Source organism: Petromyzon marinus, chromosome 30, assembly GCF_048934315.1.
Source record: "Petromyzon marinus isolate PM22_M1 ecotype Great Lakes invasive population chromosome 30, UKy_Petmar_22M1.pri1.0, whole genome shotgun sequence".
NCBI lineage: Eukaryota > Metazoa > Chordata > Hyperoartia > Petromyzontiformes > Petromyzontidae > Petromyzon > Petromyzon marinus.
Window position 1 is genome coordinate 677,401 of NC_133696.1, and position 25,309 is coordinate 702,709.

At 47.0% G+C, this 25,309-nt stretch overlaps 1 protein-coding gene and 2 non-coding genes across 5 annotated transcripts; 1 reads left to right on the forward strand and 2 right to left on the reverse strand.

The window, feature by feature from the left end:
• Positions 1–2,202: 2,202 nt before the first annotated feature.
• On the reverse strand, positions 2,203–2,274 carry TRNAE-CUC (transfer RNA glutamic acid (anticodon CUC)). The gene has a single exon. It is a non-coding gene; the product is annotated as a tRNA-Glu (tRNA).
• A 1,023-nt stretch (positions 2,275–3,297) lies between these two features.
• Positions 3,298–3,369, reverse strand: TRNAE-CUC (transfer RNA glutamic acid (anticodon CUC)). Its single transcript has one exon. It is a non-coding gene; the product is annotated as a tRNA-Glu (tRNA).
• On the forward strand, positions 3,367–20,743 carry LOC116947421 (glutathione S-transferase P-like). Of its 3 annotated transcripts, XM_032963114.2 has the most exons (6): positions 3,442–3,484; positions 6,638–6,776; positions 16,549–16,766; positions 17,415–17,549; positions 18,764–18,917; positions 20,302–20,743. In XM_032963114.2, the coding sequence occupies exons 1-6, from the start codon at positions 3,454–3,456 to the stop codon at positions 20,513–20,515; spliced, it is 891 nt and encodes a 296-aa protein (XP_032819005.2). In that variant the 5' UTR covers positions 3,442–3,453; the 3' UTR covers positions 20,516–20,743. The 3 variants fall into 3 exon arrangements, with proteins under 3 accessions (XP_032819006.1, XP_032819005.2, XP_032819008.1); XM_032963115.2 differs by lacking the exon at positions 6,638–6,776 and having other exon boundaries at positions 3,367–3,484; XM_032963117.2 differs by lacking the exons at positions 3,442–3,484; positions 6,638–6,776 and adding an exon at positions 7,015–7,136.
• Positions 20,744–25,309: the final 4,566 nt, after the last annotated feature.

A 25,309-nucleotide genomic window follows, 5' to 3' on the forward strand; every position in this document is an offset into this window, starting at 1 on the left:
GAGGAGAGTTACATGCCTTAGTATGTAAGTGGGGAAGAGAGTTACATGCCTTAGTATGTAAATGGGGAGGAGAGTTACATGCCTTAGTATATAAGTGGGGAAGAGAGTTACATGCCTTAGTATGTAAATGGGGAGGAGACTTACATGCCTTAGTATGTAAATGGGGAGGAGAGTTACATGCCTTAGTATGTAAATGGGGAGGAGACTTACATGCCTTAGTATGTAAGTGGGGAGGATACTTACATGCCTTAGTATGTAAGTGGGGAGGAGAGTTACATGCCTTAGTATGTAAATGGGGAGGAGACTTACATGCCTTAGTATGTAAGTGGGGAGGATACTTACATGCCTTAGTATGTAAGTGGGGAGGAGAGTTACATGCCTTAGTATGTAAGTGGGGAGGAGAGTTACATGCCTTAGTATGTAAGTGGGGAGGAGAGTTACATGCCTTAGTATGTAAGTGGGGAGGAGAGTTACATGCCTTAGTATATAAGTGGGGAAGAGAGTTACATGCCTTAGTATGTAAGTGGGGAGGAGAGTTACATGCCTTAGTATATAAGTGGGGAGGAGAGTTACATGCCTTAGTATGTAAGTGGGGAGGAGAGTTACATGCCTTAGTATGTAAGTGGGGAGGAGAGTTACATGCCTTAGTATATAAGTGGGGAGGAGAGTTACATGCCTTAGTATGTAAGTGGGGAGGAGAGTTACATGCCTTAGTATGTAAGTGGGGAGGAGAGTTACATGCCTTAGTATATAAGTGGGGAGGAGAGTTACATGCCTTAGTATGTAAGTGGGGAGGAGAGTTACATGCCTTAGTATGTAAGTGGGGAGGAGACTTACATGCCTTAGTATGTAAGTGGGGAGGAGACTTACATGCCTTAGTATGTAAGTGGGGAAGAGAGTTACATGCCTTAGTATGTAAGTGGGGAGGATACTTACATGCCTTAGTATGTAAGTACTTTGCAAACTTATTTATGGTTGGTGTGTTAAGGTTGTCGAAGCATTTCGTATTTCAATTTGTTATAAAATAGTCTTAACCGTTTCCCTATTGCTAAAAGGGACCAACATATGCCACTATTAGCCTGTCGGTCTAGTCGACAGTCATCACCATGGGTGGAGTAATGGATGAGTGAAGGTCGTGGGAACAAACCACGGTATTGCCTTGGGGAGTTGGTTTTGGAACGCAAAGAGATTGGTGTAGCCCGCTGGGTTGGTGTGTGGAGACATCAGCTCAACATGCAGCCTGAGGCAGGCACTGGGGATCAACATGCTTTGCACTGGCCATAGAAAGGCAACAGTAATGAACGTTAAATCGGCAAATGACAACATGTATGATGCTTCAAACATCAAACTGATATGTCAAGATAAGTTCGGAAATGTGAAAATGCGACGCCGAGTAATGAATGCCAGTGTTATTGGTTTAAATATTTTGTCTCTTAAAACCCAAAATTAGGTTTCAAGTTATAGCGGAAGGCAAACATGTAAACAAGGCAACATTGAGCACAATATTTACACAGATGATACAATCTACAGGGAGTATGCACATATCGAGTGGTGTATAATACAGTGCTGTATTTTTTTGGGGTTTCCTTGAAATCCCCAACAGGAGCCACTTTCACACTCCGAATATTGCGCAAATAGAATCGAAAGTTCAGAGGTCGCCTGTTCTATTCGGGGCCATGGAAAAGTTTTTTGAGCATAATCGTAAAGCCCTTTGTCCAGCCAGCATCGTGAACGGCGTGTAACACCACCTTCGATCGGCAGGTGGCGTGTGTGGTGGGGGTAGAGTGTGTTTGCTCGCAGCACGGCTTTCAATACGTCTGGCCCGCGTGCAAGAAGAGCCAACAACCCTGCTCCAGTGGAGGCCCTTCCGCCAGCAGTGGTGAGAGCAAAATATCGCAGGGCTGCGCCTTTGGCCGCCTTTCGCCCAGCAGGGCTCACGTTTCACACTGTTGTTGCACCAATACAATTATTTACTGTCCTGTATTCTCAACCCCAAGCCAGCAACCGAGGGTTCAAAACCTTTGTTGATAGAGAGGGTGCCATCTCTGTAAACTACAGAGACCCTCAATGAGTAATGCATTATCCATGATTAAAAGTGGTTTCTATGTGCAAAGCGATCAAGCAAATAGCACCATGAACCGGGGCAACCTCAGTTCGATTTCTGGTTCATAATTAACCCAACTGAAATAAAAAAATATATAGTTCCCTGACCGGGAATCGAACCCGGGCCGCGGCGGTGAGAGCGCCGAATCCTAACCACTAGACCACCAGGGAGCCACGTGCGAAGGCGCCACACAACAGCAACTATCGTCGCCGTTCATGATGGTGAAGTATGGTCAAAAAGCTTCCGTGACTGGCATGATGTGGGGGAAGCGTCCATCCACAGCTCAGTGGAATGAGTGTACATGCTTAATTCATATTGTCAACGTACACATTAATCGTGTAGATAAAAATGTTTGCATATTTGTGATAAAGCAACTTGGCAGAGGTGTTGGTTGGGTGTCAGATCACGCAAGAGAATCGCCTCCACATGCAGGGCCAGCAGAGAAGCTGCCCGCAGGAATGCAGTACAGCAAGCAGGCGGCTGATCGATATAAACGTTGGATTTTTTCCCCCCCCTCTTATATGGCTCTCTGCTTTTCTCCTGCAAGCGTAAATACTGTACTCTGAGTAAAGATGATGAAAAAGTCTAGTTCATCAAAAATCTTCCTTATGAAATATATACAATACCGCATAACAATGCTTCGGGGAGGAGATAGCAGGGCTTAATTTTAACCGGAAAATGTTCAATGGATAATGAAGCCATCTGCGTCACGATTCACCCAATCTTTCCGCAAGTTAACAAATGTCAAGTTTTGATTAAAATATATTCATTAAAAACGACTACAGTATATAGTACTGTCAGTACAGTGTCGTAAAAATAGCGGCCTATAATGCCTGAAATTATCATTACGAAGCTAAACCCCCAGTGGAGTGAAAATAAACTAACCACATTCATCAATAAGACTGTCCCTTAAATGAAAACAATACTGTATATGCAATAGGCGACGTTTTGGCCAAGTGGACCTTCTTCATAACACTTGGATAAAAAAAATGAATAACCCAAATAAAACGAGCACACGAGCAACAACATCAAAACACGTGTTCCCTCAATGAGTAATACATTATCCATGCATAAAAAAGTGGTTTCTATGCGCCAAAGCGATTACGCAAAGAGAACCATGAACCGGGGCAACCTCAGTTCGATTCCTGGTTCATCATTAACCAAACTAAAATTTATTTTTAAAAAATAGCGAGTTCCCTGACCGGGAATCGAACCCGGGCCGCGGCGGTGAGAGCGCCGAATCCTAACCACTAGACCACCAGGGAGCCACGTGCGAGCTCGCTACACCACAGCTTATATCACCGCCGCTGTTGATGGTGAAGCATGGTCAGATAACTTCCGTGACTGGCATGATGTGGGGGGAAGCCTCCATCCACACAGGTCAGTGAAATGAGTGTACATTCTTCATTCATATTGTCCAACGTATACATATTAAACGTGTAAATAAAAAAAACGTTGCACATCTGTAGTGTAGAAACTTGTCAGAGGTGTTGGTTTGGGTGTCAGACCGTTTCATGGCCTAGTTTGTGATGCTTGGTGCTGTGCTTCGTGGGGAGCGGTAGTGCAACCGGTAGCGTGCTGCGCTACGAACACGTTGACTGCAGTTCGATTCCTGTTCACGGCCTCCCCTCGGTCAACACACCGTTGAAATACGGTGTTTTTTTCTGGAAGACTTTGCTGTTTTTTTCCTGGATTTTTCTGTTGCGTGTCGTCAGTTTAAGATGTTTCTTGTTCATGTTTTTGTTTTGTTGTGGTTGCACCCGAGTCAAGAGCCGCATGGCTGACAGGGTTATACCTAATAAAATACCTAATACGTGAAATAAATGAAACTAAGATCGAATTCTGGTTAATCATTAACCCAACTGAAATTGATAACAAAAAATTACAATTCCCTGACCGGGAATCGAACCCGGGCCGCGGCGAATCCTAACCACGTGACCACCAGCGGGGAGCCACGTGGCAGCTCGCCACACCACAGCTGATATCGTCGCCGCTGCTGCGATGGCTGTGGCAACAGCAGCAGCAGCCCTGCGCCGCATGAACACGGCTCGTGAAGCCCAGGGGAGCCGCATGAACACGGCTCGTGAAGCCCAGGGGAGCCGCATGAACACGGCTCGTGAAGCCCAGGGGAGCCGCATGAACACGGCTCGTGAAGCCCAGGGGAGCCGCATGAACACGGCTCGTGAAGCCCAGGGGAGCCGCATGAACACAGCTCGTGAAGCCCAGGGGAGCCGCATGAACACGGCTCGTGAAGCCCAGGGGAGCCGCATTCACCAAAGAGCCTTCGCTTGACGAGGGACGCGAAGTGTGCACGGGGTGGCGGTCACACTTGTCTGGTTATGGGCTGTCCATAGCAAGCTACACGTGTTGTGTGTGTGCTGCCCTGTGGCGCCAACCGGGATATTCGGAGATGCGGGAGACAAACTAAACGCCAAACACAGTTCTATGCGTACTGTTGTGTACTGTGTGTATACATAGTATTGCAGTGTGTATGTACACAGTATGACTGTGTGTGTACATAGTAGGAGCCCTGGTGGTCCCCCTCTTTAAGAAGGGGGACCGCACAGACTGTAACAACTACAGGGGCATCTCACTCCTCAGTGTGCCGGGAAAGGTCCTGGCAAGGATTATTCAACATCGCCTTGCCAGGTACGCTGAGGAGAGGCTTGCGGAGCCCCAATGCGGTTTCAGGAAAGGGCGGTCCTGCACAGATGCCATATTTTCTGTCCGTCTGCTACAGCAGAGGTGTAGGGAATTCCAGCAAGACCTACATCTCTGCTTTATTGACCTGGTCAAGGCCTATGATACCATCAATAGGCCTGGGCTCTGGGTTGTTCTTCGTGCTTTTGGAGTCCCTGACCCTCTGCTCACGATCATTAAGGACCTACATGATGGTGAGCGGGCCCGGGTAAAACTACGTGGCCAGGAGTCAGAGCCATTCCCTGTACACCTTGGGGTGCGACAGGGATGTCCTCTGGCTCCCACATTATTTAACATCTATTTTGACCAGGTAGTTCGTGAAGCCTTCAATAGCTGTACCGGGGGAATCTCCATATGGTACAGATATAATGGGAGGCTGATCGATGCCCGGGTGCGGTCAAGGGATGGTTCCCTATTGCTCAACCACGTTATGTATGCCGATGATTTGGTAATAGCTGCTCATTCAGAGGAGGAGTTGGAGACGCTGCTGCTGAGACTGGAACGTGCCACTAAGAGATGGGGCCTTACCATCAGCCCCACCGAAACTAAGCACCTTCCTGGGTATTTTGTACCATCGGACACTCCACACCCACAACTCCCAATCGGTGATGGGGCAGTTGTGGAGAGAGTGGCGAGTTTCCCATACCTGGGCAGTGTGCTTATGACCACTTCCAGTTTAACAGCAGAGGTCTCACTCCGAATCAGTCGAGCGGCAATATCTTTTCATCGGTTGCGTAACGCTGTGTGGAAGCTACCTGGTCTATTTCTCCACACTAAGCTTCAGGTCTTCTCGGCCACGGTCATTCCGTCCCTTCTCTACGCTTGAGAAACGTGGACCCCCCTAATGGAACATCTTTGCCGGTTAGAAACATTTAGGCAAGCCTGCCTACGATCCGTCCTGGGTTTAACCAGGCTGGATTGTGTAAGGAGCTCACAAATCCTTGAAAAATCTGTGCAAGGTCCCATCAGTGAGCTCCTCCGGCAGGCAAGGCTGCTTTGGCTGGGTCATGTAGCCCGCATGCCCAGCCACCGCATGCCTAAACAGCTTTTGTTCGGCCGGATCGAGGGGGCTAAACGGGCGCGGCACGGGCTAGAGAAGAGATGGAGTGATGTGGTACAGGAGGACGTGGAGCTGAGTGGACTTGCCGATGACCGGTACCAGCGGTGTCAAGATCAGCCTCTGTGGAGGAGGCTCGTGAAGGACGCTACTGGGCAGTTGGAGGCAGTCGCCTTCCAACAACAACGGAGGGCGGAGGAGCGACGCTCACAACAACGAGCGGAGCGCCGGGTGGCTAAAGCACAGCAGGTTGGCACAGTAGGGGGCACAGGTGGTGCATCAGCCAGTCATCTCGGTCATCTCAGTCAGTCGACCCGTGGCACCTGGGTCTGCCCCGTGACCTCCTGCCAGCGGGCGTTCGACACTTCACGTGATAGCCTCAAGGTGCACATGGCCTGGCACAAGCGTCGTGGTGACGTCACCGCCACTTAGTGGCGAATGGCGGTTGTTATGTTATGTTATAGTAGGAGCGATAGTGTAGCGGTTAGCGCGCTTCGCTATGAACCCGGCGACACGGGTTCGATTCCCGTTCACAGACAACACCAGTGACGACTCAGCCTGAAATGAGTACCTGGTGCGGTGTGTAAACATCGCCACTTGGGAGACAAAGGCGGCCGGGCGTGGTGTTGGCCACCCACCCCCTTGTGTACCGTTCCGGCCTTCATAGGTGCTCGCTAACAGCACTTGCCCCTACAGTCTGTTAAGGCTATATGGGGGATCTTGATCTTTATAGTATGACAGTATGACAGTGTGTGGTGTGTGTGGTGTGTGGGCAGTGCGAGTGTCGAGAACTCCGCGTGTCAGGGGGCTGGGCATGTGCTGGCAGCCCGCCCATGCCGTGACCACCATCACGTTAACAACCACCACCACCACCACCACACACGCCGTGACCACCACTACCACCACCACCACACGGTAACCACCACCATCACGCGCCGTGTCCGTGCCGAGTGGAGGAGGAGTTGCGGGCAGCGCGGCGAGGAGGAGGAGTAGTAGGAGTAGTAGTAGTACGAGGAGGAGTAGTAGGTGTACGAGTAGTAGTAGGTGTAGTAGTAGTACGAGGAGTAGTAGGTGTAGTAGGTGTACGAGGAGTAGTAGGTGTAGTAGGTGTACGAGGAGTAGTAGGTGTAGTAGGTGTACGAGTAGTAGGTGTAGTAGGTGTACGAGTAGTAGGTGTAGTAGGTGTACGAGTAGTAGGAGTAGTAGGTGTGCGAGGAGGAGTAGTAGGTGTAGTAGTAGTACGAGTAGGTCTCTGGCATCGGGCAGTGGTAGTGTGTGAGTACTGTACACGTGTTTGTGCTACTGTCATGTGTGAGTACACGTGTGTGTGTGCTACTGTCATGTGTGAATACACGTGTGTGTGATACTGTCATGTGTGAGTACACGTGTGTGTGTGTGATACTGTCATGTGTGAGTACACGTGTGTGTGTGTTACTGTCATGTGTGAGTACACGTGTGTGTGTGTGTGTGTTACTGTGGTGTGTGAGTACACGTGTGTGTGTGTGCTGTCATGTGTGAGTACACGTGTGTGTGTGTTACTGTCATGTGTGAGTACACGTGTGTGTGTGTTACTGTCATGTGTGAGTACACGTGTGTGTGTTACTGTCATGTGTGAGTACACGTGTGTGTGTTACTGTCATGTGTGAGTACACGTGTGTGTGTTACTGTCATGTGTGAGTACACGTGTGTGTGTTACTGTCATGTGTGAGTATACGTGTGTGTGTGTGTTACTGGCATGTGTGAGTACACGTGTGTGTGTGTGTTACTGTCATGTGTGAGTACACGTGTGTGTGTGTTACTGTCATGTGTGAGTACACGTGTGTGTGTTACTGTCATGTGTGAGTACACGTGTGTGTTACTGTCATGTGTGAGTACACGTATGTGTGCTACTGTCATGTGTGAGTACACGTGTGTGTGTGTGTTACTGTCATGTTTGAGTACGCGTGTGTGTGTTACTGTCATGCGTGAGTACACGTGTGTGTGTTACTGTCATGTGTGAATACACGTGTGTGTGTAATACTGTCATGTGTGAGTACACGTGTGTGTGTGATACTGTCATGTGTGAGTACACGTGTGTGTGTTACTGTCATGTGTGAGTACACGTGTGTGTGTGTTACTGTTGTGTGTGAGTACACGTGTGTGTGTGCTGTCATGTGTGAGTACACGTGTGTGTGTGTTACTGTCATGTGTGAGTACACGTGTGTGTGTGTGTGTGTTACTGTCATGTGTGAGTACACGTGTGTGTTACTGTCATGTGTGAGTACACGTGTGTGTGTTACTGTCATGTGTGAGTACACGTGTGTGTGTTACTGTCATGTGTGAGTACACGTGTGTGTGTGTGTTACTGTCATGTGTGAGTACGCGTGTGTGTGTGTGTTACTGTCATGTGTGAGTACACGTGTGTGTGTGTTACTGTCATGTGTGAGTACACGTGTGTGTGTGTTACTGTCATGTGTGAGTACACGTGTGTGTGTTACTGTCATGTGTGAGTACACGTGTGTGTGTGTTACTGTCATGTGTGAGTACACGTGTGTGTGTTACTGTCATGTGTGAGTACACGTGTGTATGTGTGAGTACACGTGTGTGTGTTACTGTCATGTGTGAGTACACGTGTGTGTGTGAGTACACGTGTGTGTGTGTTACTGTCATGTTTGAGTACACGTGTGTGTGTGTTACTGTCATGTGTGAGTACACGTGTGTGTGTGTTACTGTTGTGTGTGAGTACACGTGTGTGTGTGTGCTGTCATGTGTGAGTACACGTGTGTGTGTGTGTTACTGTCATGTGTGAGTACACGTGTGTGTGTGTGTTACTGTCATGTGTGAGTACACGTGTGTGTTACTGTCATGTGTGAGTACACGTGTGTGTGTTACTGTCATGTGTGAGTACACGTGTGTGTGTTACTGTCATGTGTGAGTACACGTGTGTGTGTGTGTTACTGTCATGTGTGAGTACACGTGTGTGTGTGTGTTACTGTCATGTGTGAGTACACGTGTGTGTGTTACTGTCATGTGTGAGTACACGTGTGTGTGTGTTACTGTCATGTGTGAGTACACGTCTGTGTGTGTTACTGTCATGTGTGAGTACACGTGTGTGTGTTACTGTCATGTGTGAGTACACGTGTGTGTGTTACTGTCATGTGTGAGTACACGTCTGTGTGTGTTACTCTCATGTGTGAGTACACGTGTGTGTGTTACTGTCATGTGTGAGTACACGTGTGTATGTGTGAGTACACGTGTGTGTGTGTGTTACTGTCATGTGTGAGTACACGTGTGTGTGTGTGTGTGAGTACACGTGTGTGTGTGTTACTGTCATGTTTGAGTACACGTGTGTGTGTGTCACTGTCATGTGTGAGTACACGTGTGTGTGTTACTGTCATGTGTGAGTACACGTGTGTGTGTGTGTTACTGTCATGTGTGAGTACACGTGTGTGTGTGTTACTGTCATGTGTGAGTACACGTGTGTGTGTTACTGTCATGTGTGAGTACACGTGTGTGTGTTACTGTCATGTGTGAGTACACGTGTGTGTGTGTGTTACTGTCATGTGTGAGTACACGTGTGTGTGTGTTACTGTCATGTGTGAGTACACGTGTGTGTGTGTTACTGTCATGTGTGAGTACACGTGTGTGTGTTACTGTCATGTGTGAGTACACGTGTGTGTGTTACTGTCATGTGTGAGTACACGTGTGTGTGTGTGTTACTGTCATGTGTGAGTACACGTATGTGTGTTACTGTCATGTGTGAGTACACGTGTGTGTGTTACTGTCATGTGTGAGTACACGTGTGTGTGTTACTGTCATGTGTGAGTACACGTGTGTGTGTTACTGTCATATGTGAGTACACGTGTGTGTGTGTGTGTGTTACTGTCATGTGTGAGTACACGTGTGTGTGTTACTGTCATGTGTGAGTACACGTGTGTGTGTTACTGTCATGTGTGAGTACACGTGTGTGTGTGTTACTGCCATGTGTGAGTACACGTGTGTGTGTGTTACTGTCATGTGTAAGTACACTTGCGTGTGTGTTACTGTCATGTGTGAGTACACGTGTGTGTGTGATACTGTCATGTGTGAGTACACGTGTGTGTGTGTTACTGTCATGTGTGAGCACACGTGTGTGTGTGATACTGTCATGTGTGAGTACACGTGTGTGTGATACTGTCATGTGTGAGTACACGTGTGTGTGTGTTACTGTCATGTGTGAGTACACGTGTGTGTGTGTGTTACTGTCATGTGTGAGTACACGTGTGTGTGTTACTGTCGTGTGTGAGTACACGTGTGTGTGTGCTACTGTCATGTGTGAGTACACGTGTGTGTGTTACTGTCATGTATAAGTACACGTGTGTGTGTGTGTTACAGTCATGTGTGAGTACACGTGTGTGTGTGTGTTACTGTCATGTGTGAGTACACGTGTGTGTGTGTTACTGTCATGTGTAAGTACACGTGTGTGTGTGTTACTGTCATGTGTGAGTACACGTGTGTGTGTGTGTGTTACTGTAATGTGTGAGTACACGTGTATGTGTGTGTTACTGTCATGTGTAAGTACACGTGTGTGTGTTACTGTCATGTGTGAGTACACGTGTGTGTGTGTGTTACTGTCATGTGTGAGTACACGTGTGTGTGTGTTACTGTCATGTGTGAGTACACGTGTGTGTGTGTTACTGTCATGTGTGAGTACACGTGTGTGTGTGTTACTGCCATGTGTGAGTACACGTGTGTGTGTGTTACTGTCATGTGTAAGTACACTTGTGTGTGTTTGTTACTGTCATGTGTGAGCACACGTGTGTGTGTGTGATACTGTCATGTGTGAGTACACGTGTGTGTGTTACTGTCATGTGTGAGTACACGTGTGTGTGTGTTACTGTCATGTGTAAGTACACGTGTGTGTATGTGTTGCTGTCATGTGTGAGTACACGTGTGTGTGTGATACTGTCATGTGTGAGTACACGTGTGTGTGTTACTGTCATGTGTGAGTACACGTGTGTGTGTGTTACTGTCATGTGTGAGTACACGTGTGTGTGTGTTACTGTCGTGTGTGAGTACACGTGTATGTGTGTATTACTGTCATGTGTAAGTACACGTGTGTGTGTGTTACTGTCATGTGTGAGTACACGTGTGTGTTACTGTCATGTGTAAGTACACGTGTGTGTGTTACTGTCGTGTGTGAGTACACGTGTGTGTGTGTTACTGTCATGTGTAAGTACACGTGTGTGTGTGTTACTGTCATGTGTAAGTACACGTGTGTGTGTGTTACTGTCATGTGTGAGTACACGTGTGTGTGTGTTACTGTCATGTGTGAGTACACGTGTGTGTGTGTTACTGTCATGTGTGAGTACACGTGTGTGTGTTACTGTCATGTGTGAGTACACGTGTGTGTGTTACTGTCATGTGTGAGTACACGTGTGTGTGTTACTGTCATGTGTGAGTACACGTGTGTGTGTGTTACTGTCATGTGTAAGTACACGTGTGTGTGTGTTACTGTCATGTGTGAGTACACGTGTGTGTGTGTGTTACTGTCATGTGTGAGTACACGTGTGTGTGTTACTGTCATGTGTAAGTACACGTGTGTGTGTTACTGTCATGTGTGAGTACACGTGTGTGTGTGTTACTGTCATGTGTAAGTACACGTGTGTGTGTGTTACTGTCATGTGTGAGTACACGTGTGTGTGTGTTACTGTCATGTGTGAGTACACGTGTGTGTGTGTGTTACTGTCATGTGTAAGTACACGTGTGTGTGTGTTACTGTCATGTGTGAGTACACGTGTGTGTGTTACTGTCATGTGTAAGTACACGTGTGTGTGTGTTACTGTCATGTGTGAGTACACGTGTGTGTGTGTTACTGTCATGAGTGAGTACACGTGTGTGTGTGTTACTGTCATGTGTAAGTGCACGTGTGTGTGTTACTGTCATGTGTGAGTACACGTGTGTGTGTGTTACTGTCATGTGTAAGTACACGTGTGTGTGTGTTACTGTCATGAGTGAGTACACGTGTGTGTGTTATTACTGTCATGTGTGAGTACACGTGTGTGTGTGTTACTGTCATGTGTGAGTACACGTGTGTGTGTTACTGTCATGTGTAAGTACACGTGTGTGTGTGTTACTGTCATGTGTGAGTACACGTGTGTGTGTTACTGTCATGTGTGAGTACACGTGTGTGTGTGTTACTGTCATGTGTAAGTACACGTGTGTGTGTGTTACTGTCATGTGTAAGTACACGTGTGTGTGTGTTACTGTCATGTGTGAGTACACGTGTGTGTGTGTTACTGTCATGTGTGAGTACACGTGTGTGTGTGTTACTGTCATGTGTAAGTACACGTGTGTGTGTTACTGTCATGTGTAAGTACACGTGTGTGTGTGTTACTGTCATGTGTGAGTACACGTGTGTGTGTGTTACTGTCATGTGTAAGTACACGTGTGTGTGTGTTACTGTCATGTGTAAGTACACGTGTGTGTGTGTTACTGTCATGTGTGAGTACACGTGTGTGTGTGTTACTGTCATGTGTGAGTACACGTGTGTGTGTTACTGTCATGTGTAAGTACACGTGTGTGTGTGTTACTGTCATGTGTGAGTACACGTGTGTGTGTTACTGTCATGTGTGAGTACACGTGTGTGTGTGTTACTGTCATGTGTAAGTACACGTGTGTGTGTGTTACTGTCATGTGTAAGTACACGTGTGTGTGTGTTACTGTCATGTGTGAGTACACGTGTGTGTGTGTTACTGTCATGTGTGAGTACACGTGTGTGTGTGTTACTGTCATGTGTAAGTACACGTGTGTGTGTTACTGTCATGTGTAAGTACACGTGTGTGTGTGTTACTGTCATGTGTGAGTACACGTGTGTGTGTGTTACTGTCATGTGTGAGTACACGTGTGTGTGTGTTACTGTCATGTGTAAGTACACGTGTGTGTGTTACTGTCATGTGTAAGTACACGTGTGTGTGTGTTACTGTCATGTGTGAGTACACGTGTGTGTGTGTTACTGTCATGTGTGAGTACACGTGTGTGTGTGTGTTACTGTCATGTGTGAGTACACGTGTGTGTGTTACTGTCATGTGTAAGTACACGTGTGTGTGTTACTGTCATGTGTAAGTACACGTGTGTGTGTGTTACTGTCATGTGTGAGTACACGTGTGTGTGTGTTACTGTCATGTGTGAGTACACGTGTGTGTGTGTTACTGTCATGTGTAAGTACACGTGTGTGTGTTACTGTCATGTGTAAGTACACGTGTGTGTGTGTTACTGTCATGTGTGAGTACACGTGTGTGTGTTACTGTCATGTGTGAGTACACGTGTGTGTGTGTGTGTTACTGTAATGTGTGAGTACACGTGTGTGTGTGTTACTGTCATGTGTGAGTACACGTGTGTGTGTGTTACTGTCATGTGTAAGTACACGTGTGTGTGTGTGTTACTGTCATGTGTAAGTACACGTGTGTGTGTTACTGTCATGTGTGAGTACACGTGTGTGTGTGTTACTGTCATGTGTAAGTACACGTGTGTGTGTGTGTTACTGTCATGTGTGAGTACACGTGTGTGTGTGTTACTGTCATGTGTGAGTACACGTATGTGTGTGTTACTGTCATGTGTAAGTACACGTGTGTGTGTTACTGTCATGTGTGAGTACACGTGTGTGTGTGTTACTGTCATGTGTGAGTACACGTGTGTGTGTGTTACTGCCATGTGTAAGTACACGTGTGTGTGTGTTACTGTCATGTGTGAGTACACGTGTACGTGTGTTACTGTCGTGTGTGAGTACACGTGTGTGTGTGTTACTGTCATGTGTGAGTACACGTGTACGTGTGTGTTACTGTCATGTGTGAGTACACGTGTGTGTGTTACTGTCATGTGTGAGTACACGTGTGTGTGTGTTACTGTCATGTGTAAGTACACGTGTGTGTGTGTTACTGTCATGTGTGAGTACACGTGTGTGTGTTACTGTCATGTGTGAGTACACGTGTGTGTGTTACTGTCATGTGTAAGTACACGTGTGTGTGTTACTGTCATGTGTGAGTACACGTGTGTGTGTGTTACTGTCATGTGTGAGTACACGTGTGTGTGTGTTACTGTCATGTGTGAGTACACGTGTGTGTGTTACTGTCATGTGTGAGTACACGTGTGTGTGTTACTGTCGTGTGTGAGTACACGTGTGTGTGTGTTACTGTCATGTGTAAGTACACGTGTGTGTGTGTTACTGTCATGTGTGAGTACACGTGTGTGTTACTGTCATGTGTAAGTACACGTGTGTGTGTGTTACTGTCATGTGTGAGTACACGTGTGTGTGTTACTGTCATGTGTAAGTACACGTGTGTGTGTGTTACTGTCATGTGTGAGTACACGTGTGTGTGTGTTACTGTCATGTGTGAGTACACGTGTGTGTGTTACTGTCATGTGTGAGTACACGTGTGTGTGTGTTACTGTCATGTGTGAGTACACGTGTGTGTGTGTTACTGTCATGTGTAAGTACACGTGTGTGTGTTACTGTCATGTGTAAGTACACGTGTGTGTGTGTGTTACTGTCATGTGTGAGTACACGTGTGTGTGTTACTGTCATGTGTAAGTACACGTGTGTGTGTGTTACTGTCATGTGTGAGTACACGTGTGTGTGTGTTACTGTCATGTGTGAGTACACGTGTGTGTGTGTTACTGTCATGTGTGAGTACACGTGTGTGTGTTACTGTCATGTGTGAGTACACTTGTGTGTGTGTGTTACTGTCATGTGTAAGTACACGTGTGTGTGTTACTGTCATGTGTGAGTACACTTGTGTGTGTGTGTTACTGTCATGTGTGAGTACACGTGTGTGTGTGTTACTGTCATGTGTGAGTACACGTGTGTGTGTGTTACTGTCATGTGTGAGTACACGTGTGTGTGTGTGTGTTACTGTCGGTGCCGACCACGCAGCTCCACGATGTTTAGTCGTCGTCCGCGTCAGAGATGAAATGTGCTGTTTATTTTGGATTCTGATGTTCTGACTTCAAATATGACATTAAAACAACTGATTGGCTACTCTTCCCAAGATATTTAAGCTGTTACATTTTACGTCTGTGAATATTGTGTAGATAGTAGAGTTTTACTCATAAATTGTAAACCTAGGTATTTTCATGTGTTTATGGTTGCTTTACATGGTACATGTCACCTATCCTGTTCATGTACAACTTTAAAAATAAGCAAAAGGGTTTTATAAATATATTTTTTTATAATGAAACAAAAGGCAAAACACTATTATGCATGTATGAGTACGTAGTTTAGTGCTTATTCAGTGTCTACTGGGCGCTTCTTGGCTTGTCTCTTCTATTCATTAAATGAAGCGTCTCGTGTCGCTGTCCAGCCACAAGTCTGCAAGCATCGCAGGGCTCCGTTTGCCCCGAGAGCGCCTCTTCATTGTCCTGGTGAAGTCGCTCGCCACGACCGCCTCCCCCTAGGTCGACTCGGCCTCAATTGAGTACCTGGTGCGGTGTGGTGTAAACATTGCCACTGGGGAGACAAAGGCGGCCGGGTGTGGTTGCTGACCACCCAGCCCCCTCGTCAACAGCACTTGCCCCTGCAGCAGCAGCACTGCCATAGGCTACAGAAGAGTTGAGCGGCGTGCGAGCGGTGGTCTTGGTGGTTGTCTGCCTGCTGCCACGGTTTAGACAACAGGAGCAGCAGCAGGAAGGTTCACGCGGCTGCAGCAGAGTCTCGAACTCGCGAGGCCAACTCGGCTGGGCTGGCCAGGCCTCGCCTCAACTCGTTGCTGTCAGATTGCGCAAGAGTCGCATGTTTGAGTTGCCCGTTCGGTTAATGATCGTCTTGTAGCGTGTTCTTTATTGCTGGGCACTCGAGTCACGGGACTGTGAGCGCGCGGTGTCCAACATCCTGCAGCGTTTGACCCCACGCGGTGCCTCACCCCCAACGTACCACACACAGCACAACGAACAACCCCAACGTACCACACACAGCACAACGAACAACCCCAACGTACCACACACAGCACAACGAACAACCCCAACGTACCACACACAGCACAACGAACAACCCCAACGTACCACACACAGCACAACGAACAACCCCAACGTACCACACACAGCACAACGAACAATGCCTGTGACACCTGCTGCGTTGCTGGGCGCTTGCATCTGTTCACTCGTTATCCAAACACTTAACCAGGCCGAACCCGGCTTAGCTTCTCAAGTCAGAGACGAGAGTCCAGCCGGTGCTTTGTTCATATCGACTTTATACCGCATGCGGTGATGCAGCATTACTGCAGGATGATGATGAGCACTGCATTAGGCGGTGGTGCATCGCCACTGTGGTGCATCAGAGTGGTGACTGCACGCTCGTCCACTGATGATGCTTCAAGTGAACCTGCCGCGCGCTCAGAGCGAACTCTCCTCCCATTTCCCGCGCGGTCGTGCGGGTGGCGGTCGCAGCGAGAGTCGGAGAGGGAACAGCGCCCACGGGGGACATCGGCGGGCAACCACGACCCGTACAGCCGCCTGGCCCCCGTGGTGCCGCGCCTGCCAAGTGGACTTTAAAGGCCCCGGCTCCTAGGGCGTCGGCAACCTGCGGCTCCGGAACTGCTTCGTGACGTTACTTATGAAGGACCGCCGTCTCGTATTCACCACGCAGTGCATTGGGGCTCTTGAAAAAGAGGAGTTTTTCAGCGAATTCGAGAAAAAAACGTCTCTTGTTTGTTTTGGTTGGCAACCCGTGCTCTAGGGGGATCTCCATCGTTGTCTGCACTGCCATGGCTGCACAGGAGGAGGGATGGGTGCTCTACTACTGGCCCAAGCTGGCGGGCCGTGCCGAGTTCATTCGCCTTGTGCTGGAGGAGGCCGGTGAACCTTACACCGAGGTCAACGATGGCATTGAGGCCATGTTCTTTCAGGGCAAGCACCAAGAATACCCCGCGCTTGCGCCTCCGCTCATCCGCAAAGGTCCGGTGGCCATCAAACCCCCAGCGCTCACCTCCCCGACCCTTGGAGTGAACGCAGTACAGCGCTGTACGCACGGCGCATTGTCAACCCGCTGCTAGGTGAAGGCCTCCCCTTGCCGTGACGGCGATGGAGGTTGTTTGACCTACGGTACGGGTCAGTGCAGGTTGGTCAAGTTGTGGTGGGAACCAAGATCGGTTAAGATTTCAGTGCCACTGCCACGTTAGCTGTGGCCAAGAATTTAACTTGGGAAACTGGGTTTAGTTTAAATGGTTTATCCATAAGAGGTTTTTTTGGGTTAGATCGCGTAAATATATAAATTTGTCGTTAAACCCACCACCACCCGACACAGCCAACTAGTAAGGGTTGTCACGTCAACAGAACATGACAATTCGTCACTCGTACAGCACACCGGCGTGTTGGAGGGCAAAGCCACAACATTTACAATCTGAGTACGACGTTTCGCCAGTAATTAAAACTAGCTTCATCAGGTGATAGCCAGATTTGTGACTAAATCCTCCTATTTCATTCCTTAAATAGAGGGATAGGTGTGATGACATCACTTGTGAGCCCTTCTTACGCGATATAACGTAGATCTGAACGCAGTACTGTATCTTGTCAATAGATGCCCTCGCACCTGCTGTCCCACAGGATCGTTCACGCTGTCGCAGACGCCCGTTATCTGCCGCTACCTGGGCCGACGCCTGGGCCTGTGGCCGCAGAGCGAGGACGACGAGTGGCACGCGGATCAGGTCAACGCCACGATCCACGACTTCATCTGCGAGGGTGCGTCCTCCCGCACCACCAACCCTGGTCCCGGCACCACCGCCGGCGGCGGCGGCGTCGCCACGGCCGTCTCTGTCTTCACGAGAACCGTGCCTTGGTGGGGCTGTGGGGATCATGTGACGATGTGACAAGAGTTACACTTAGCGTGGAGGTTCACGGCCAATATTATTTGTTAAAGATTTCTTGGGGTGAGTCCACGTAATGATCTCGCGAAATGTGTGCCGTGCGACCCTGCATCGTCGGACGGAGCCACGGTCGTTTCAGCTCCTAACCGGAAATTTGAAGAATAATTCTCACGACCAAATTTAGCAATTGTCTTCAACTTATGGCATGTTAATGGCTTTTACTCGTGACATTGTAAGTTGTTTGGCAAAGTCGATTATGAATCGGAATAGTTGCAGATTGGATATTTAATTTTAAGTAAAAAACCAGCGCTGGTGAGTGCAAACAACCAGAAGCAGCCTTCTCAGACAGCGTGTGTAACCTCCCTGTCTCAGACATTTAGCCTGAAGTGTAGAATATAAAGGATTTTAGATGAACATCCGATTAAGCAATCAACATTCAACAATCACAGTGTTTGCCATCAATAAATAATTAATATTGTGCAGTCATTTGTTTAATGATGACAGCAGATTACCTTACATTACATCCTACATTTATTAAACATATATAGTGCAAGTTTATTGTATGCACTCCTGATATAAGCACAGTTCAGTTGTAAGCAACACATTGTTAGATTTCCCTTTTGGGAGGAAGGCAAAGGTTAACTTCTGATACAGGCACACTTCTTCAGATGTGCGTGCACATGGCCATACACCCAAGTGGGTGTGCTTGTATCCAGCTTCTACTGTGCTTCTAAAGCCCAACTTACACACTGTTCATACTTTTTAACATGCGATATAATTGTGACATTTTTCCAATGATTGTCCGTAAAAATTGGACGATAGAAAACCGATGCAGTTTTGTGATTGCAAAAAAAAAAAACCCAACTGATGCGCAAGCAAGAGAAACTGCACGGCTTGGTGGAATTAAATAGCCAGAAGGTAACCGATTAATTACTGTATAGAGCGTGCCCCACTCATTACGTCAGGTTACAATGTATCGAAACATGCACACTATGCAAGTATTTTTTAAGGTTAACCCATAATTTTGCAGGTGTCATTTGAAGGTTTTTTTTTTCTCGTTTTTGTTTTACCCCTCCGTGTCTCACACAGGGCGTCTGGCTTTCCACGGGAAGGACTTCCATGCTTCGTACTTCACGCAGCAGGAGGAGACCAAGCCGTACATCGAGAAATTCGTGAAGGAACGGCTGCTCCGCTTTCTCGGACACTTTGAGGCCACCCTCAAGGCCAACGATGGAGGCCAAGGGTGTGTATTTGACTCTTCGCTGTCAACGGGTGCGTGCCGGAGGAGGGCCCCTCCCCACGCCCGGCAAGCCGTGGCGGGTATTTGACCATACTTCACCACGCTGGTTCGCGCAGGTTAGCGAAGCGTGGATAAGGGCAGAAGAACTGATTTTACGGCACTGCCCACTGCATACTGCACTGTCTTTTGTGCATGGTGGTCACCCATCCCAGCACTGTCCAAGTTGAAATCTGCTCAACTTCTGAGATTTGGTGAGATTGGTCACATTCCTGGTCATATGTGTACACAGAGACAACCCGTTCTGTGCTACAGACTGCCGATGCAAGCGCTGTTCGTGACCATTTATTAAGTACGTCCCGAGGAACAGGATGGGATGGCAAGGGTAGAATTATGCTCGACCTGGTCACCTTTTGTCTTCCCACCGCTGATGACACTCGAGAGTACTCGTTGACAATCTGCGACAATAATAGGGGCGTGTAATTTAGCCGTTAGGTATGTCACGATATATTGCTGCATTGATTGAAATTGAGTCTTCTGCTCGATGTGCATTCATCAAGTGGTGTGAGAATTATTTTTTTGTGTTCACGTATGGTGAATGGCGGTGCAGTGATTAGCGCACTGCACTGTGAGTGCACCTCGTGAGGTGCGGGAAGCTAAGCAGGTTTAAACCTGGGCCACCACGGCCTAGACCGTGAGGTGTAGTATGGGTGGGGCGACGACTTGGCCGGGAGATGGCAGCGCTGATTGTCACCCTCTTCGTGTGCGAGCGTTTTCTCCGGGTACTTTGGTTTCCTGCCATTAGTGGAACTGGTCAAGCATCCCAATGCAGGCCCCTCATAAGAACGAATCTTGAGACTCGGTAGCCGTATTGACGCTACCCGCTGGATTCCAGAATAGCCAAACCTGGTGGGTAAACCTGACTGACCTGTGCAGCACACAATGAAAGTGGCAGGCGTTCCACCGAGGCTGTGCACAGGTTGTACAAATGAGGCTGTGTGGCTGTTGGCATTTTTAAAAATAATTTGGAATGCTGCCATGGCTTAAGGTTAGCGCACTATACTTTCCATCAAGAGGTCGACACTTGAAACCGTGGTGCAAGTTTTTAAAAAATCTCCTCCACCTCTATCCACCTCGCAGTATAAATGGGTACACCCCAAGTGGGCACGTCTCGTGCCCGGGGGGGGGGGGTCGGGGGTAAAGTGTGGGCTACTCCCACCTCGTCAAAGATGTCTAGCCAGCATGAAAGAGTAGGCCAAATACCCTCCACAGGGGCTCTTTGGCGCTCCCCCAAGTGGAGTTCCTTGCACCAGCAGCCGTGCGATCAAGTAACGGCAAGGCGACACCTTTACCTGTGATTGTCGTCGTCGTTGTTGCCGTTGCGCTGCAGGTTCCTGGTGGGCGACTCGCTGACGTACGTGGACTTGGCACTGCTGCACGCCCTGCGTGCCACCGAGGCGCAGTTCCCCGAGGAGTGGGCGGCAGCGGCGGAGGTCACGGCGCTGCTGCGCGCATTCCAGCAGCGCGTGGCGGCGCGACCTCGCCTCGCCGCCTACTTCCGCTCCGAGCGCTGCAAGCCCTTTGAGGGCAACAGCATGATGTAGGTGGGCCGGCGGGGCCCGCGCCTCCATTGTTCATGGGGCGTGTGGCCGGTTGGCATGCGCTCTGGCGCAGTGGCAATTCAGAGGGTGTCAATTTTTTCAGAAGGCCGTAAATTTCGGTGGTGGCGTATCAATTTTAAAATTTCTGAGAAGGCGATTTATAAATTTGGGAAGAAAAAATGATGGCGTACGCATTTTAAAAATTTGTAATAAAATGCATCTAAAATGAAATGCACGTGAAGAATTGTTAATTGTTTCTTTGCAATTTTCACATTTGTGAATTGTCTTTAAAATGGCCTATTGCATAACAACGGCCTTCTCAAAACGTATGGAGCAGACCAAAGTTTTCCCTCCTCTCCCCCGAGTGCACCTCTTGAGAACATAGGTAGGGGCTTGGGCAAGATGTGTAAAAGTGAGAAGCAATATAATGCGGTGAAGCGCAACAAACATGGGAAGATGTCATCACTTCCACGTCTCTTCCGCGTGTCCGTGTGATGGTTCGGATAATTAGGAATGTAATTTACGGATAATAGGAAGGTCTGTGGATTGCTTAGTGTGCACGACTAACAACGTGTTTGTAACATGAAGTACAGTTCATGATAGAGATGAGTTTCACAACAACATCAACCGCCGTTCACCACTAAGTGGCGGTGACGTCGCCGCTGGTGGGAAGTCGTGGTTTTTCTGACATTCAAGACAGATTATTCTCATCGTAGAGCATGATTGCGAGTTTAACTTCCATGTTGTTCCGCTGGCGACAGCCAGGCCGCAGCAGAGAGCTGTTGGTGGCCTTTAGTCTCAAGTCGCTTGATTTCGTTTGTGCAACAGATGAACAGACGCTGCCAATTGACGAGGAAAGCCAACTTCAGATTTGTACAAATAATTATAAACGATATTTTATTACTCAGTCGATTTTGCGGATAAACCAGTTAGGTATGTGAACACTAAGCTCCCTTGATAGTTTCACGGTGCAAATCGCAACACCTTTTGTAGTGAGATTTCAGAGGCGTTAATAGGGAGAATTCCACCATCTCCACAGTCGACATCTCTCTCATGCACTTGCCTTCTGTTGGCTTTCGAGTTAACGTCTCTACTGCTGGATGGCGTGCTGTGGATTTACAACTTGGAAGATGTGAACTCGATACATCCTCAAAGGTTAAGGCACAGTCCCTGCAATAGCTGGCTCACGCCACTGCTGGTGAAAGGGCCTCCACGGGAGGGAGCTCTGGAGAGCTCCTGTAAAAGGTGCACTGTACTGTTTTGGTCTACTATTCCACGCCGGTAAGACATCTTGTACCCCACCACACGCAATCTGCCCATCGGTGAGCACATCCCTTATATGTCACAAGGAACAAATCTCAAAAGACGACCACAAATTTTAGAACATCGTAGAATACAAATTGATGGAAATGTGCGAGAGAGGAGACGTGAACCCAAGAGATATTTTGCATTCACTTGCGAGGTGGGGATAATGGTGGTGGTGCGTTTGCTTGCGAGCTTCCTGTCTCTTTTTTTTATAATGAGCCACCGCAAATGCCTTTCCACCCACACCCTTTCTCAAGAGGCGATTAAATGGCAGTAATCAGGTCGGATAATGATTCTAATGAGCCGTGAGTGGACGGCCCACACTCCATCCCCCTCCATCCCACCATCCCACTCACGCTACCCACGCCACGCTTGCTGTACCACGCCCCTGGGATGTGAAGTCACTCTCTAGGTTCATGAAATGGACGTGACACGCATACTACATAGAGCACATACATCCATCTACAGGATCAGAATGTATTCATACTGGAGGGATCATTCATAATAAAGGTTTTTGGGTTAGATCGCGTTTATTTATAAATGTGTCGTAACCCTCCACCACCCGACACGGCCAATCAGCAAAAAAAGTGTCACGTTGACAAAAGACAAATAATTCACTACTTCAGCCCACCGGTGTGTTGAAGAGTTAATCCACATTTACAGTTTGAGTACGACGTTTCGCTGGTAAATACTTCCAGCATCATCGGGCAATTCGCCAGAATGGTAAAGCCCTCGCTTGCTCCCGGTTTTATATAGAGCAGCAGGGTGACGTCATCACTTAACTCATCAGGTGCAGTGATTAGAGGCGGAGGGGGGGGTAATGTAATTATATAATCGATTAGTAATCAGTCATTGGTTATGATTAGTAATGAGTTGTAGATTAGTAATTCTTTAAATCAAAATGTAATGTGTATTATTTAATAATACGCTTCCAGGCCGCACTAAGCCGGTAGCTGTCAGAGCGATTAAAGTTATTCTTGTTCCTCTCAATTTCAATGGATTCTCTAATTAGTCTTTGCCAGTAATAATTAGTTTTACACACCACTGCAACATTGTCAAAATCAATTGAGTGTCCTTGTTGACAAGCATGTTCTGCCACTGCCGACAGTTGTGTTTGAGATAATTTAATATTTCTCTGATGTTCTTTTAGTCTTACGCTGATGTTACGTCCCGTCTGCCCAATGTAGCAGCTGCCACATGAACAATTAATCCGATATACACCTTCTGTTGATAGTTTAGGTAATGCGTCTTTAGTGCAAGATACTAGTTTTTGAATTTTGTGTACTGTACCAAATCTTACTGTAATGTTTTGCTTTTGAAAAACGCGGGCTAATTTGTCAGTTACTCCTGAGATATATGGAATTTTTATTGTTTTAACAATCTGGTCGCTTTCAGTAGTATTGCTTTGCGATCGTGATTTGGCATTCAGTGCTCTGTTAATTTGAGCATTATTGTAGCCATTCTGTCGTAGTGCGTCTTTAACGTGTTTAATCTCTCTCACTAGACTCTCACCATCTGACACTGTTTTCGCCCGATGTACGAGCGTCTTGATAAGAGAGGATTTTTGAGCTGGATGATGATGCGATTCTGCATTCAGATAGGCATCAGTGTGCGTTTGCTTTCTGTAAACGCTGTGTGTTATTTTACCATTTAGGCCATGTCCAAGCAAAATATCTAGGAATGGGAGTGTGTTATTCACCTCCATTTCCATGGTGAACTGGATGGCCGGGTTTTGTGCATTGAGATGATTTAGAAAATCATTAAGTTTATCTTTACCATGTGGCCAGACAACCAAAGTGTCATCCACATACCTAAACCAAAAGGATGGTTTTAATGTGCTCGAGGCAAGTGCTCTTATTTCAAAGTTTTCCATGTACAAATTTGCTATAGCAGGGGATAAAGGAGAACCCATTGCTGCTCCTTCCTTTTGTTTAAAGAAATCCCCTCTCCATAAGAAGTAAGTGTTATTTAAACAATGGCCAGCAAGTTTCAGAATATATTTTTGTAAACCGGTATTCTTTACTAGTGTATCAAGTAATTTAAGCGATTCGTCCACTGGAACCTTAGTGAAAGGCCTTAACTTTGCCGTTACCCCACGCACAATTCCAGTGGATGAGATAATTGCTGAGGTAGAATCAGCAGTTAGACTCCTTCCACATAATGAGGCAGAGATGACTAGACATGAGGTTGCTAAAATAATTGAGAATAGCAAAGTTCCAAAAGTAAATATTAGCTCTAACGAGGCAAAAGCCTTAAGAGAGCTGCGTGTAAATAAGGATATCCAAATCCTAGCAGCTGATAAAGGCCGCACTACTGTAGTGATGTCACCAGCCGATTATGATAATAAAATTAGAAATTTACTAGAGGAAAGTACCTACATTAAAATTAAACGAGATCCAACTAATACTTTAGAACGTAAGACCACTGCAATAATTGCAAATTCATTAATCCCTAAAAATGAGCAATACCTAATTAAGCCAAGGGCCTCAAAACCACCTAGACTCTATGGGCTACCAAAGATTCATAAAATCGGCATCCCATTACGACCCATAGTCAGTACAATTGGCTCTGCCACATATCAATTAGCAAAATATATAACCAAACAAATACAGCCCTACATCGGTAAGACATCTTCATTCATAAAAAATTCAGAACATCTTGTGAATGTGATTAAAGATATTAAACTTACTCCTGATGATATTCTGGTAAGTTTTGATGTGATTTCTCTATTCACTAAGGTTCCAGTGGACGAATCGCTTAAATTACTTGATACACTAGTAAAGAATACCGGTTTACAAAAATATATTCCGAAACTTGCTGGCCATTGTTTAAATAACACTTACTTCTTATGGAGAGGGGATTTCTTTAAACAAAAGGAAGGAGCAGCAATGGGTTCTCCTTTATCCCCTGCTATAGCAAATTTGTACATGGAAAACTTTGAAATAAGAGCACTTGCCTCGAGCACATTAAAACCATCCTTTTGGTTTAGGTATGTGGATGACACTTTGGTTGTCTGGCCACATGGTAAAGATACACTTAATGATTTTCTAAATCATCTCAATGCACAAAACCCGGCCATCCAGTTCACCATGGAAATGGAGGTGAATAACACACTCCCATTCCTAGATATTTTGCTTGGACATGGCCTAAACGGTAAAATAACACACAGCGTTTACAGAAAGCAAACGCACACTGATGCCTATCTAAATGCAGAATCGCATCATCATCCAGCTCAAAAATCCTCTCTTATCAAGACGCTCGTACATCGGGCGAAAACAGTGTCAGATGGTGAGAGTCTAGTGAGAGAGATTAAACACGTTAAAGACGCACTACGACAGAATGGCTACAATAATGCTCAAATTAACAGAGCACTGAATGCCAAATCACGATCGCAAAGCAATACTACTGAAAGCGACCAGATTGTTAAAACAATAAAAATTCCATATATCTCAGGAGTAACTGACAAATTAGCCCGCGTTTTGCAAAAGCAAA

Bases quoted from the DNA above. Each gene is read 5' to 3' on its own strand.
- LOC116947421 (XM_032963114.2), top strand. From the start codon at position 3,454: ATGATGTGGGGGGAAGCCTCCATCCACACAG. The intron at 3,485-6,637 runs GTCAGTGAAATG...GTGTGTGGGCAG, and splicing joins GGAAGCCTCCATCCACACAG to TGCGAGTGTCGAGAACTCCG. The intron at 17,550-18,763 runs GTGCGTCCTCCC...TGTCTCACACAG, and splicing joins CCACGACTTCATCTGCGAGG to GGCGTCTGGCTTTCCACGGG.